The sequence below is a fragment of the Mobula birostris genome, chromosome 3 (assembly GCF_030028105.1).
Source record: "Mobula birostris isolate sMobBir1 chromosome 3, sMobBir1.hap1, whole genome shotgun sequence".
Lineage (NCBI taxonomy): Eukaryota > Metazoa > Chordata > Chondrichthyes > Myliobatiformes > Myliobatidae > Mobula > Mobula birostris.
In genome coordinates this window covers 152,572,311-152,585,087 of record NC_092372.1, presented here as the reverse complement: position 1 = coordinate 152,585,087, position 12,777 = coordinate 152,572,311, and the positions used below count along the sequence as shown (strand labels likewise).

At 41.1% G+C, this 12,777-nt stretch overlaps 1 protein-coding gene across 9 annotated transcripts in view; it reads left to right on the top strand.

Annotated features, from left to right (window-relative positions):
- sema5a (sema domain, seven thrombospondin repeats (type 1 and type 1-like), transmembrane domain (TM) and short cytoplasmic domain, (semaphorin) 5A) overlaps positions 1–12,777 on the top strand; it is a 237,150-nt gene that overhangs the window by 213,218 nt on the left and 11,155 nt on the right. For all 9 annotated transcript variants that reach the window (XR_011885429.1, XR_011885428.1, XM_072253474.1 and 6 more), the window contains 2 exons: positions 2,100–2,270; positions 4,055–4,210. Coding sequence is in view for 7 of the 9 variants with exons in the window: in XM_072253474.1 (XP_072109575.1) it covers positions 2,100–2,270; positions 4,055–4,210 (327 nt within the window). In the remaining 2 variants the exon portion in view is untranslated. The remainder of the gene's footprint in view (positions 1–2,099; positions 2,271–4,054; positions 4,211–12,777) is intronic.

Genomic DNA, 12,777 nt, shown 5'->3' with positions numbered 1-12,777 from the left:
AACTGAATCTCAAATGTTGCAATCTTCAAATTTTGACATCAATACTGTGATTGAAACAGATTCTCAGATCTGCCGTAGTATGTGATGAAAATACACCTAGGTATCAGCTGCAGCGCCACAGGAATAATTGAAAACTTATCAGTGGCTGAAATGAAAAATATCTACAAAGAGCTTAGCAGCCCCCAGTTGCTGCTGTGCTGTGAGCTTCACCGTCACTGCATTTGGTGTTTGATTAAATGCAGAATCTGCAGATTGATTTATGTTGTTCATAGCCTGGCAGAGCCCAGAAACATTAATGAAGAGGAGACAAAGTTGTATTCCTGATTTACATATGCACATAAAGAGGGTTCCTATTTTCTTTATACACCAATCACTGGGTTCTGAATAAAAGATTATATATGTTGAAAATTATCATGTCATCTGTCATAAATAGGTCAATTTCAGAGACAAAATCCACATCTTCCTGCCACTTTGTAAGGAGTTACCAATGCCTTTATCCCTTCACTTCCAATCTTTTATTGTTTTTTAAAAAAATTCCTGTTTGTCACTTCAAAAATTTTGCTGCTGTGTTGGAGCTGTTAACCATTCCACTGAATGCATCCTCGTATTGGAGAGGATATTATGGAGATGTCTTGGCAATGAGATCAGGCTGTTGGCACTTCATGTTTTTGCCCACTTTAATTGAAGAATTCTGAGAATGGGTGGCAGACAGCCCCCTGGATGTTGTGATTGCAGAAATTAAAGTGCATGTGCAGATGGACTTCTGAAGTTTAGGAAATGAAACTTCCTCTAAGGTTAGGGAAAGATTCTTTGAGTTCTACCAGTAACAGCAGCACTACATGTGTGTGTGTTTTATAAAGTACATGATACATTTAAAGCAGCAGGTCACTTGTGTGTAATTTTTTTGCCTGACCAGATGCCGCATAGAACTGTGCCTGAGCTGAATGACCATAAGGAGAAAGCTTTAAAGTTGTGCAACAATTCTGATAAAATTGTGAAACCTGACACAAATATAACAAGTCCCTCTGGGTCACTTGCTTTGTATTAATTTCCAAAAAATATATTCTTTTAAGTAGGAAAGTGATTTCAGATATGTCTGAATAGAACATAAGCACGTAAGATATAGGACCAGGAGCTGGCCATCTATCCCTTTGAGCCTTTACGATTGATCAAGATCAAGACTCGTCTTCAATCCGTGCATTTTCTAGCATTACCCTTAATGTCATTGATACTCTTCATAGCTGAAATCTATTGAGCTCTTTTTTGAATGATGTCAATGCCTGAGAATTCCAGGTGTTCCAATATCTCCTCTTCATCATAGTTGCAAATGTTCTTAAACTTGTTCTATAGTTTAAACTTCTCATGCTGGGGAAGGATATTGTCTGGATGAAGCCTGTGAACCCTTTCAGAATTTTGTAGGTTTTGCTGAGATCTCCTCTCATTCTTCTTAACATTAGAGTTCACATCCCCATTATGCTCAAAATGTCCTCAAATGGCAAACCCATTATACCTTGAGCCAGTTGAATGAATCTTTGCTATGGCAAATACATCCTTTCTTAGGCAAGGTGACTGGAACTGTACACAGTACTCAAGGCATGGTCTCATTAATGTCCTATATAATTGCAAAAAGTCTTTATTAGTCCTGAATTCAAATTTTCTTTATTATATTATACTGTCATTTGTCTTCTTAATTGATTGAAGCTTTGATCCCCTTTGTCGGTTGCATTTAACCTCAACGTCACTCAAGCTCTCAGCATTTATCAAATGCTGTTTTCTATCATGTTTACCAAGTTACATTTTTCCCCACTCACTCAGCTTGTCCATAGCCCCTTGGAGCCTCCTTACATCCTTCACCATATTTACAATCCAAATTTAATTCACTTTGCTAGATTGTTGTATCATCCTTATTACCTTAAATTGGTCTTATTGAAAATGAAGACAATAAAAACATATAACCCAGCAATGTAATTTGCATTGCTGGATATCTTTAAAAAAATAGAAAAGTAAAAAATAAAAAATAAAAAAGGAAGACAAATTATTATAATGTTTCAGGTCACATACTATTCATCAAAATGGTTACTGTTTGTTTATTTTTAAAGTGGATGGTGGTTGGTCATGTTGGTCTTCATGGTCCAAGTGCTCAGTTACTTGTGGAGGTGGACATTACATGAGGACACGGTCGTGCAACAATCCTGCACCTGCCTATGGTGGAGACATCTGTCTGGGTCTGCACACTGAAGAAGCTCTGTGTAACACACATCCTTGTCCAGGTAGGGAATATAGAATATATCAGGGGTCCTTTAAATATCCTTACTGAATAATTACTCTGCTGTTTTCAAAATGATTTTTGTGCAAATGTGTTGATGAATGTAAGAGATGGCTATACGTTAGAGAAATGTGCAGAAAGTCAAATAATGTTTCCATTTTTTCCCTTCAAGATGGAAGAGTTATATGCAGAGAGGAGTGATATCTTACAAGTTAGAAGGCCAAACCAGGGTAGAACTTAGTGAATGGTAGAGCACTGAGAAGTGTGGTAGAACAAAGAGATCTGGGAATACAGATCCATAATTCCTTGAAAATGGTGTCACAGGTAGATAGAGTTGTAAAGAGAGCTTTTAGCACATTGGACTTTATAGATCAGAGAACTGAATACAAATATTGGGAAGTTACGTTGGTGAGGCCAAAACTGGAATATTGTGTGTAGTTCTGGTCACCTATGAACAGGAAAGGTATCAATAAGATTGAAAGAGTACAGAGAAAAGATTATAATGTTAATGCCGGTTTGAGAATCTGAGTTATATTTAAAGACTGAATAGGCTTGGCTGTATTCCCAGGAATGCAGGAGAATAAGGAGAGATTTGATAGAGGTATAAAAATATATATATAGATATGCCAGCAGGCTTTTTCCACTGAGCATGGATGAGACAAGAAATAGAGGTTAAAGATTAAAGATTAAAGATTAACGCAAACAACTCTTCCTTCAGTTAGTCCTGACGAAGGGTCTCGGCCTGAAACGTCGACTGTACCTCTTCCTACAGATGCTGCCTGGCCTGCTGCGTTCACCAGCAACTTTGATGTGTGTTGCTTGAAGATTAAAGATGAACTTTATTTGTCTCATGTATTTTGAAACACGCAGTGAAATGTGTTGTTTGCATCAAATCAAAGCAGTGAGGGTTGTGCTGTCCAGTCTGTAAGTGTTGCCACATTTCTGGTGCATGCCCACAACTCAGAACATGGGAGGAAATTGGAGCACATGGAGGAAACCCACGATGGTGGGGATTGAACCCTGGTCTTACAGCTGGTGCTGTGGAAGGCGTAATATTTAAGGGGACTTGAGGGGGAGCAACTTCACTCAGAAGTTGGTGAACACGTGGAACGCGCTGCCAGTGGAAGGGGTAGTTGCAGGTTTGATTGCAACAGTTAAGGGAAGTTTGGATGCCTACATGGATAGGAAAGGCACAGAGGGCTATAGTCCCAGCGTGGGTCGATGGGACGAGGCTGAATAACAGTTGGCCATCTAACAGGATAGCCTGTTTCTGATCTCTAGTGCTCCATGACTCTATATAAATTATATTCTGCAAAGTTCCAGTTGGTGTTAAGACATTCACTAATGTAGTTATGGTTATGAAATGTAGTTCAGATAAATACATGACGGAAGAAAATGTATCACAACATAATAACACAAATTATGATGGATTTGATATTTTAGGACAGCACTGTGGTAGAAGTATTTCACTGGTGTCCCTCGTACTCCCCAGGAGAATTGGGCATTCACTTGAGTATCATTATGATTTACAATTGAAACCCAAAAGTCAGCACAGGGCAAACATTCAGTTAATTTGGATACTAAGTTCATACATTGAGGTTTATAATTTGAATATTCCTTGCTGATCAAAATGGTTAGACAGTATTATGTCATCCATTACCACTTATTCAATATTAAAAGAGATGAAGCGCTTGAAAACTATCAGTAACGTATTTCAGAATGGTACATTACTTATTTATTGCTCACTTTATGCTGAGAGTATGTTTATGATTTTACCTTCCAATGTAGATAACTGGTCAGAGTGGTCATCATGGTCAGAGTGTGGGGTATCGGGTTCACAACGACGTACTCGCCACTGCAAAATATTATTTCCAGTGGGTTATCAGTGTTCTGAGAACAGCAGTGAGAGCCGAGCCTGTACCTATGACTCCAATTTCATCCCGGGTAAGTAGTCTGTCACGAGGAGGTGTGTTCCTAAAGTTAACCCAAACTTTATAGTTAAATATGAATTAGTGTTTTTGTAACTACTCATATTTATCTTACTACTTCTAAAAAATTGTGGGCAATGTTCAGATTTGGTAATGGTGTAAAGCAAGCCTACTCGTGCACACACTTGAATTCCCACTCCAATGCAGCAGTACGACATAAAAAGCAGCAGTAACATTCAGGATGATCAATTCTGACCTAGCAAATCAGCTGCAAAAAAAAACCTAACTTTTCAATGTTGTGCAAATGAAAATTGATTTTTTTTTCCCGAGTGGAATGCAATTATAATGCTTCTCGGGTTGGGTCACCAGGATCTTCCTATTATGCATCATTTTGAACAGGTCAGCAGTTTTCTGTGCCAGGAGCTTGCGTCGTGGTGTCATTCCGTATGCATTACTCATTTCAAACACCACCATGAGTAATGAGTTCATGTTGTTCTGTAGCATTCGGCACTTAGGTCACCTGAGAGGGCCAGCAACTTACCACTGTATTACCCACCCCGCCTGATTCATCACTCGCTCCTCTAACTGTCCATCGCAGGCCTCCAGTTCACTGCTCAGTCCCTTGACAACTCGCTTCATCACCCCAGTCTGAATTGCAGGACCCCAACACGCCGTCCTCCCACCCTCACTGCCAAAGCACATCTCTTCATGGGGGTTCAACTGCAGCAATTAAGAGAAGTTTGGATATGTACATGGATGGGTGAGGTTTGAGGGGGTGGGTTGTACTACTAATCGGGGACAATAACAGCTGCACTCAGAGAGGACATAATGGAGGGCTTGTCTGCTGAGTCTATATGGGCAGAACGCATAAATAAGAAGGATACAATCCCTTTGATAGCATTATACTACAGACCCCCAGACACCCCCCACCCCCACCACAAAAGCAACTGGGACATTGAGGAACGGATATGCAGGGTGATTAAGGAAAGGTATAAAAACAGTAGGATTGTTGTCATGGGGACTTCAACTTCCCTAATATAAATTGGGACCTTCCTAGTGCAAGCTGGGGCAGAGGTTGTTAGGTGCATCCAGGAGGGTTCCGTAATTCAAAAAGTAGATAGTCCAACAAGAGGAGGGGCTATTATGGACCTGGTGCTGGGTAATGAGCCTGGCCAGGTAACTGATCTTTCAGTGGGTCAGCAATTAGGCAACAGTGACCACAACTGCTTAATTTTTAACATAGATATAGATGTGGATAAGTATGGACCTTGTGGGAGAATATTAAATTGGAACAGGGCAAATTTCAAGGGTATTAGGCAGAAACTAGGGAGAGTTAATTGGGAACAGCTGTTTTTGGGCAAATTCACATCCAACATGTGGAGGATGTTTAAAGACCAACTGCACTGAGTACAGGACAGGTATGTTCCGGTCTGAAGGAAGGATGGGAATGGCAAAGTAAGAGATCCTTGGATGTCCAGAGAGGTGATGAATTTTGTCAAGAAGAAAAAGGAAAGGTATGTAAAGTTTAGGAAACTAGAATCAAACAGAGCATTTGAGGATTAAAAAGAAGCCAGAAAATAACTCAAGGAGGAAATTAGGAAAGCCAGGGGAAGCCACGATGGGACCTTTGCAGGTAGGATTAACGAAAAATCCAAGGTATTCGGTACATATATCAAGAGTAAGAGGTTAACTAGGGAACAGGTATGATTACTCAAGTATAAAGTAGGGAACATTTGCTTGGAATGTGGAGGATGTGCGTGAAGCCCTTAATGAGTACTTTACACCAGTATTTACTGAGGAGTAGGACATGGAGGATAAGAAGATCAGTGCTGAGAGTATTAATATGAAAGGGCATTTCGAAGTAATGGAGGAGGTAGTGTTATGTCTCTTAAAGAATATTAAGGTGGAGAAGTCTCCAGGTCCTAATGGGATATACCCCAGGTTATTGAGAGCATCAAGAGAAGAGATTGCTGGGGCCTTGACTAATATCTTCATGTACTCTCTAGCAGCAGGTGAGGTCCTGGAGGACTGTTGAGTAGCTAATGTTGCTCCATTGTTCAAGAAGTGAAATAGGAATAATCCTGGAAATTATAGACTGGCGAGTCTCACATCAATGGTAGAAAAACCATTATTGGATTACAATTCTTAGGGATAGTATTTATGAGTATTTGGAAAGCCATGGCCTAATTAGGGAGAGCCAGCATTGCTTTGTGTGGGGCAAGTCATGTCTTAGTAACTTGATTGAGTTTCATAATGAGATGACAAGGGCTATTGTTGAAGGTAGAGCTGTGGATATTGTCTACATGGATTTTAGTAAGATGTTTGACAAGGTCTCTCATGGGATGCTCATCTAGAAGATTAAGGTGCATGAGATTGGTGAATTGCCCATTTGAATTCAAAACTGCCTGTCCATAAGAAGCAGGGTAGTAGCTGAAGGGCTTATTGTAGCTAGAGTCTCTGATTAGTGGTGTTCCAGAGCAACCTGTACTGGGACCTCTGCTGTTTGTGACGTATATAAATGATGTGAATGAAAATTTAGATGGGTTGGTTAGTAAGTTTGCAGATGATATGAAGGTTGGTGGTGTTGTGGATTGCAGAGAAGACTGGCAAAGAATATGAGATATAGATCAGGTGCAGATATGGGCAGAGAAGTAGCAGATGGAGCTTAACCTGGCCAAACGTGAAATTTTGCACCTTGGTAGGTTGAATGTAAAGAGGCAATATACTGCTGATGAGCAGAGGGATCTTGGGGTCCAAGTTCATATCTCCCTGTAAGTGGCTGCACAGGTTGATAGGATGCTTAAGAAGACATATAGCATTCTTGCCTTTATTATTTGAGGCATAGAGTTCAAACGTCAGGAAGTTATGTTACTTTATAAAACTCTAGTTAAGTTGCATCTGGAGTATTGCAAATAGTTCTGGTTGCTCCATTATGGGAAGGATGTTGAGGCTTTGCAGAGGCTGCAGTGCAGTTTTACCAAGATACTGCCTGGATTAGAGAGCGTGTGCTATAATGTGAGGTTGTGGGGTTGTTTTCTCTAGGGAGGTGGAGGCTGAGGAGAGATCTGATAGAAGTTTATAAGATTATGAAAGGCATAGACAGAGTAGACAGACTGTTTATTTTTCCTAGGGTTGAAATATCTAATACCAGAGGACATGCATTGAAGTAAGAAGGGGTAATTTCAAAGGAGATGTGAGGGGCAAGTTATTTTACACACAGTGGTAGGTATCTGGGGTGCTGGTAGAGGCAGATACATTAGAAAATTTTAAGAGACATTTAGATAGGCACATGAATGTGAGGAAAATGGAAGGATGTGGACAGAGGGGATTAGCTTAGTTGGCAGGACATTGTGAGATTGAGGGCCTGTTCATGTTCTATGTGCATTTGCTCCACTTCTTCATCAAGTCTTGGATGCCAAGCACCACATGGATAGCATGAAAGGACATGATTGAACCTGGATTTCTGGTGCTGTGAGGCCTGCATTACTGAAAGTGACATTACTCAAAGGGGATATATGTCCAAATTACTGTTTTTTTTTCAATGGACATTTCAGCCTAGTTTCAAGGTGAGCAAATTTTCATGGTGACATTTACATAGCTGTAACTCAGAAATCTCATTACTGTTTGTCAGACATTTTATGTATTTGTTTACTTTGCATTGTTTCAATGTTGACAAAGTTGCTTTTGTTCCTCTTCTCACATTTTCCTAAGTAGATGGTAGAGGGTTTTCTTCCTACAGTAACGACAGGAGTGACGATTATTGTAGTGTTATTAAGTAGGTAAATTCATGTATTCAACCCTGGTCTAATGCAGAGGTTCCCTACCATTAATCGAGGTGTCTGTGGGCTCCAGGTTAGGAACCCTGGTCTAAAGCGACATTTGAGTAGGTGAACATTACATCACACTCTTTATGCTGACCCTTGTAGATGGAGAGGTGTATTTAGCGTCTGCCGGATTCTTGTAGCTATGGTGCTGAGTTATGTTTGGTGCTGTTCAGCTTGCAAGTAGTGATGAAGGATGCCAGGAAAGTAGAGTTAAGATGTGATGATTGGGTCATATCTTTTTCAAGATGGTCATTGCCTTCCACTGTTTGCTCAAAACTCTTAAGTTATCATTTATTAGTCCAACCTGCATATTTCTTGGAGTTCCATGAGATGACTATAACTTAAAGTCCAGGAGTTGATCAGTATTCAACCTCCTAACCACTCTTATTAATATGCTACTGAACACCCAATTTAAACCATGCTACTCTGGAGAGAAGTTGAGTGGTGGCCTAGAATTGCCGCATAGGAGATTGGAAGAAGAAATTGTAAGCTTGTCCAGGTACTAGTTCATACCTCTTGTGAGTTGTCTTTCTATGAGCTACAAATAGAACCATTCTGTTGTATGTTTTGTGTTCAAATTACTCAGACAACAATGACATAGGTCAGATGGACAATAAGAAGCAAAAGGTTTCACATTGCCCTTTTGAATAATGTGTCTGGAGGTTATTCACATGAAATGCTCCAACCCATTGGTTTATGGAAGATGTTGAGCGAATAACATTTTAATTTGAAATCTGGTAGGTAAAAATTACTTAGAATGAAGGAGAAAGCAAACACACACAAAAGCGGAACATATATTTTAGTCATTCTCATTTTCCAATATGTGGGAACATGTCTGATAACTCTGACAAGCTTCCACTGCAGATTCAAATCAGACAATTAGCTGAGCAGAGCTATCTCTGTAACAAATGGAGTCAACTGCACAATTCGTAACTAATCATAAATCAAAGCTGCCGTGACTGAAATGGAACGGTCATCTGTTCAAACATGATACAAGCACATTCTTGGTGTAAGCAGGTTCCAGTTTAGTTCCTTGCTAAGTAATCCTTGGCTGATCACAGTTTTGCAAACATTAGTTCAACAAGCCCGAATATAAACAACTACTTTTCAAGTTTAGCTTTTGAACTACATTCATGATTCCATTGTATTTTGAAATGTTTATTATAAGTCTTGGCTGTGCAGTTGCATAATACGATTTTACAAATAAATATACTGTACACAATATTAGCTTAGTTAAGATGTGATTTTGAGTTTTAAAATTATAATTTATTGGAATAAAGATCACTGGAGTAAAATTTACTCCGTTTTGTGTTTTTCATTCCCTGATATTCAATGGTATTATCAGCACTGAATCCCCAATTATCGATATCCTGGGAGATGCGATTTTGCAGAAACTGAACTGTGATAGGTGTGTGCAGTTTCAGGTCAGAGGCAAGGAATCCTGCAGCAAGTAACTTGCTACCTAACTATCCAAAATTTGTCCATTATACACAAGGCTCAAGTCACAATTGTGATGGAATACACTCCACTTGCCAACATCCAAGAGGCTTGACACCATGCAGGACATGGTAGCCTCCTTGAAAGACACCCCATACGCAATATTCACCCATTCCACTGGTGCCATAGAGTAGCAGCAATTTGTACCATCCACAGCATGCACAGCACCATGTCACGAATACACTTTAGACAACATCCTTCAAACACATAACCGCTACCCACTAGAAGGAGAAGGGCAGAAAAGGCATAGGAACACCATTGCCTAAAGTTGTCCTTTAAGCCGCAGACTGACTTGGAAACGAGTCACCGTTCCTTTACCATTGTCAGGTTAAAATCCTGGAACACTCTCCTTAATAGCATAGCAGGCATTCCTACACCTCAAGTTCAAAGTAAATTTGTTATCAAAGTACATATATATCAACGTATACAACCCTGAGATTCCTTTTATAGCAAGCATACTCAGTAAATCCAAAAACACAGTGGAATCTTTGAAAGACTGCATGCAACATGATGGACAAATAACCATGTGCAAAAGACAAAAGAAATAAAATAAGCAATAAATATCGCGAACATGAGATGAGAAGTCCTTGAAAGTGAGCCCATAGGTTGCGGGAACAGTTCAGTGATGGGGCAAATGAAGTTGAGTGAAGTTATACCCACTGGTTCTAGAGCCTGATGGTTGAGGGGTAATAACTGTTCTTGAATCTGACGATGTGGGCCCTGAGGCTCCAGTACCACCTCCATGATGGCAGCAGCGAGAAGAGAGCATGGGCTGGGTTGTAGGGGTCCCTGATGATGGATGCTGCTTTCCTGAGACAGTGCTCTGTATAGATGTGCTCAGTGGTGGGGAGGGCTTTACCTGTGATGGACTGGACCATATCCACTACTTCTTGTAGGATTTTCCATTCAAGAGCATTGAGATTACCACACCAGATTGTAATGCACCAAACAATATACTTTCCACCACATATGTGTAGATGTTTGTCAAAGTTTTAGATGTCACGCCAAATCTTCGCAAACTTCTAAGGAAGTAGAGGCGCTGTCGTGCTTTCTTCATAATGGCACTTATGTGCAGGGCCCAGGACAGGTCCTCAGAAATGATAACACTGAAGAAGTTACTGTTGCTGACTCTCTCCACCTCTGATACCTCAGTGAGGATTGGCTCATGGACCTCTGGTTTCCTCCCTCAGAAGTAAATAGTCAGCTCCTTTTTCTCACTGACATTGAGTAAGAGGTTGTTATTGTGGCACCACTCATCCAGATTCTCAATCTCCCTCCTAAATGCTGATTCACACCACCTTTGATTTGGCCTATGACAGTGATGTTGCCAGCAAACTTCATTATGGCATTGGAGCTGTGCTTAGCCACACAGTCATAAGTATAAAGGAGTAGAACAGGGGGCTAAGCACACAGCCTTGTGGTGTATCTGCACTGATGGAGATTGTGGAGGAGATGTTGTTGCCAATCTGAACCGACTGGGGTCTACAAGGGAGGAAATTAAAGATCCGGTTGCACAAGGAGGTGTTGAGGCCAAGGTCCTAAAGATTATTGATTAGTTTTGAGGGAATGATGGTATTGAATGTTGAACTGTAGTTGATAAAGAGCACCTTTGTTATTCAGATGTTCCAGGGTTGAGTGAAGAGCCAAAGCTATGGACCTGTTGTGCTGGTAGGCAAATTGGAGTGAATCCAAGTAGCTTCTCAGGCAGGAGTTTATATGTTTCATCACCGACTTCTCAAAGCATGTCATTTCAGTGAATGTAAGTGGTCCTGGACGATAGTCATTGAGGCGGGTTACTACTTTCTTCTTAGACACCGGTATAATTGAAGCCTGCTTGAAGCAGGCGGGTACATCAGCCTGCCAAAGCAAGAGGTTAAAGATCTCAGTGAACACTCCAGTCAGTTGATCAGCACAGTTCTTTGGTACTCAGCCAGGTACAGTACCCTATCTGGACCAGATACTTTGTGTGAGTTCACTCCCCTGAAGGATGCTCTCATGTTGACCTCAGAGACTGAAGTCACAGGGTCATCAGGGGCTGTGTGAGTTCGTGAAGGTTCCTTCATGTTTTGATGGTCAAAGCAAATAGACAGTAGACAATAGGTGCAGAAGTAGACCACTCGGCCCTTCGAGCCTGCACCGCCATTCTGAGATCATGGCTGATCATCTACTGTCAATACCCGGTTCCTGCCTTGTCCCCATTGATTCCCCTATCCATAAGATACCTATCTAGCTCCTTCTTGAAAGCATCCAGAGAATTGGCCTCCACTGCCTTCTGAGGCAGCGTGTTCCATACCTCCACAACTCTCAGGGAGAAGAAGTTCCTCCTCAACTCTGTCCTAAATAACCTACCCCTTATTCTTAAACCATGCCCTCTGGTACTGGACTCTCCCAGCATCTGGAACATATTTCCTGCCTCTATCTTGTCCAATCCCTTAATAATCTTATATGTCTCAATCAGATCCCCCCTCAATCTCCTTAATTCCAGCGTGTACAAGCCCAGTCTCTCTAACCTCTCTGCGTAAGACAGTCCGGACATCCCAGGAATTAACCTAGTGAACCTACGCTGCACCTCCTCCACAGCCAGGATGTCCTTCCTTAACCCTGGAGACCAAAACTGCACACAATACTCCAGGTTTGGTCTCACCAGGGCCCTGTACAAATGCAAAAGGATTTCCTTGCTCTTGTACTCAATTCCCTTTGTGATAAAGGCCAACATTCCATTAGCCTTCTTCACTGCCTGCTGCACTTGCTCATTCACCTTCAGAGACTGATGAACAAGTACTCCTAGATCTCTTTGTATTTCTCCCTTATCTAACTCCACACTGTTCAGATAATAATCTGCCTTCCTGTTCTTGCTCCCAAAGTGAATAACCTCACACTTATTCACATTAAATGCCATCTGCCACGTTTCTGCCCATTCACCCAGCCTATCCAAGTCATCTTGAATTCTCCTAACATCCTCATCAGATGTCAGACTGCCACCCAGCTTAGTATCATCAGCAAACTTGCTGATGTTATTCACAATGCCTTCCTCTAAATCATTGACGTAAATCGTAAACAGCTGTGGTCCCAATACCAAGCCCTGTGGCACCCCACTAGTCACCACCTGCCATTCTGAGAAACACCCATTCACTGCTACCCTTTGCTTTCTATCTGCCAACCAGCTTTCCGTCCATGTCAATATCCTCCCTCCTATGCCATGAGCTCTGATTTTACCCACCAATCTCCTATGTGGTACCTTATCAAATGCCTTCTGAAAGTC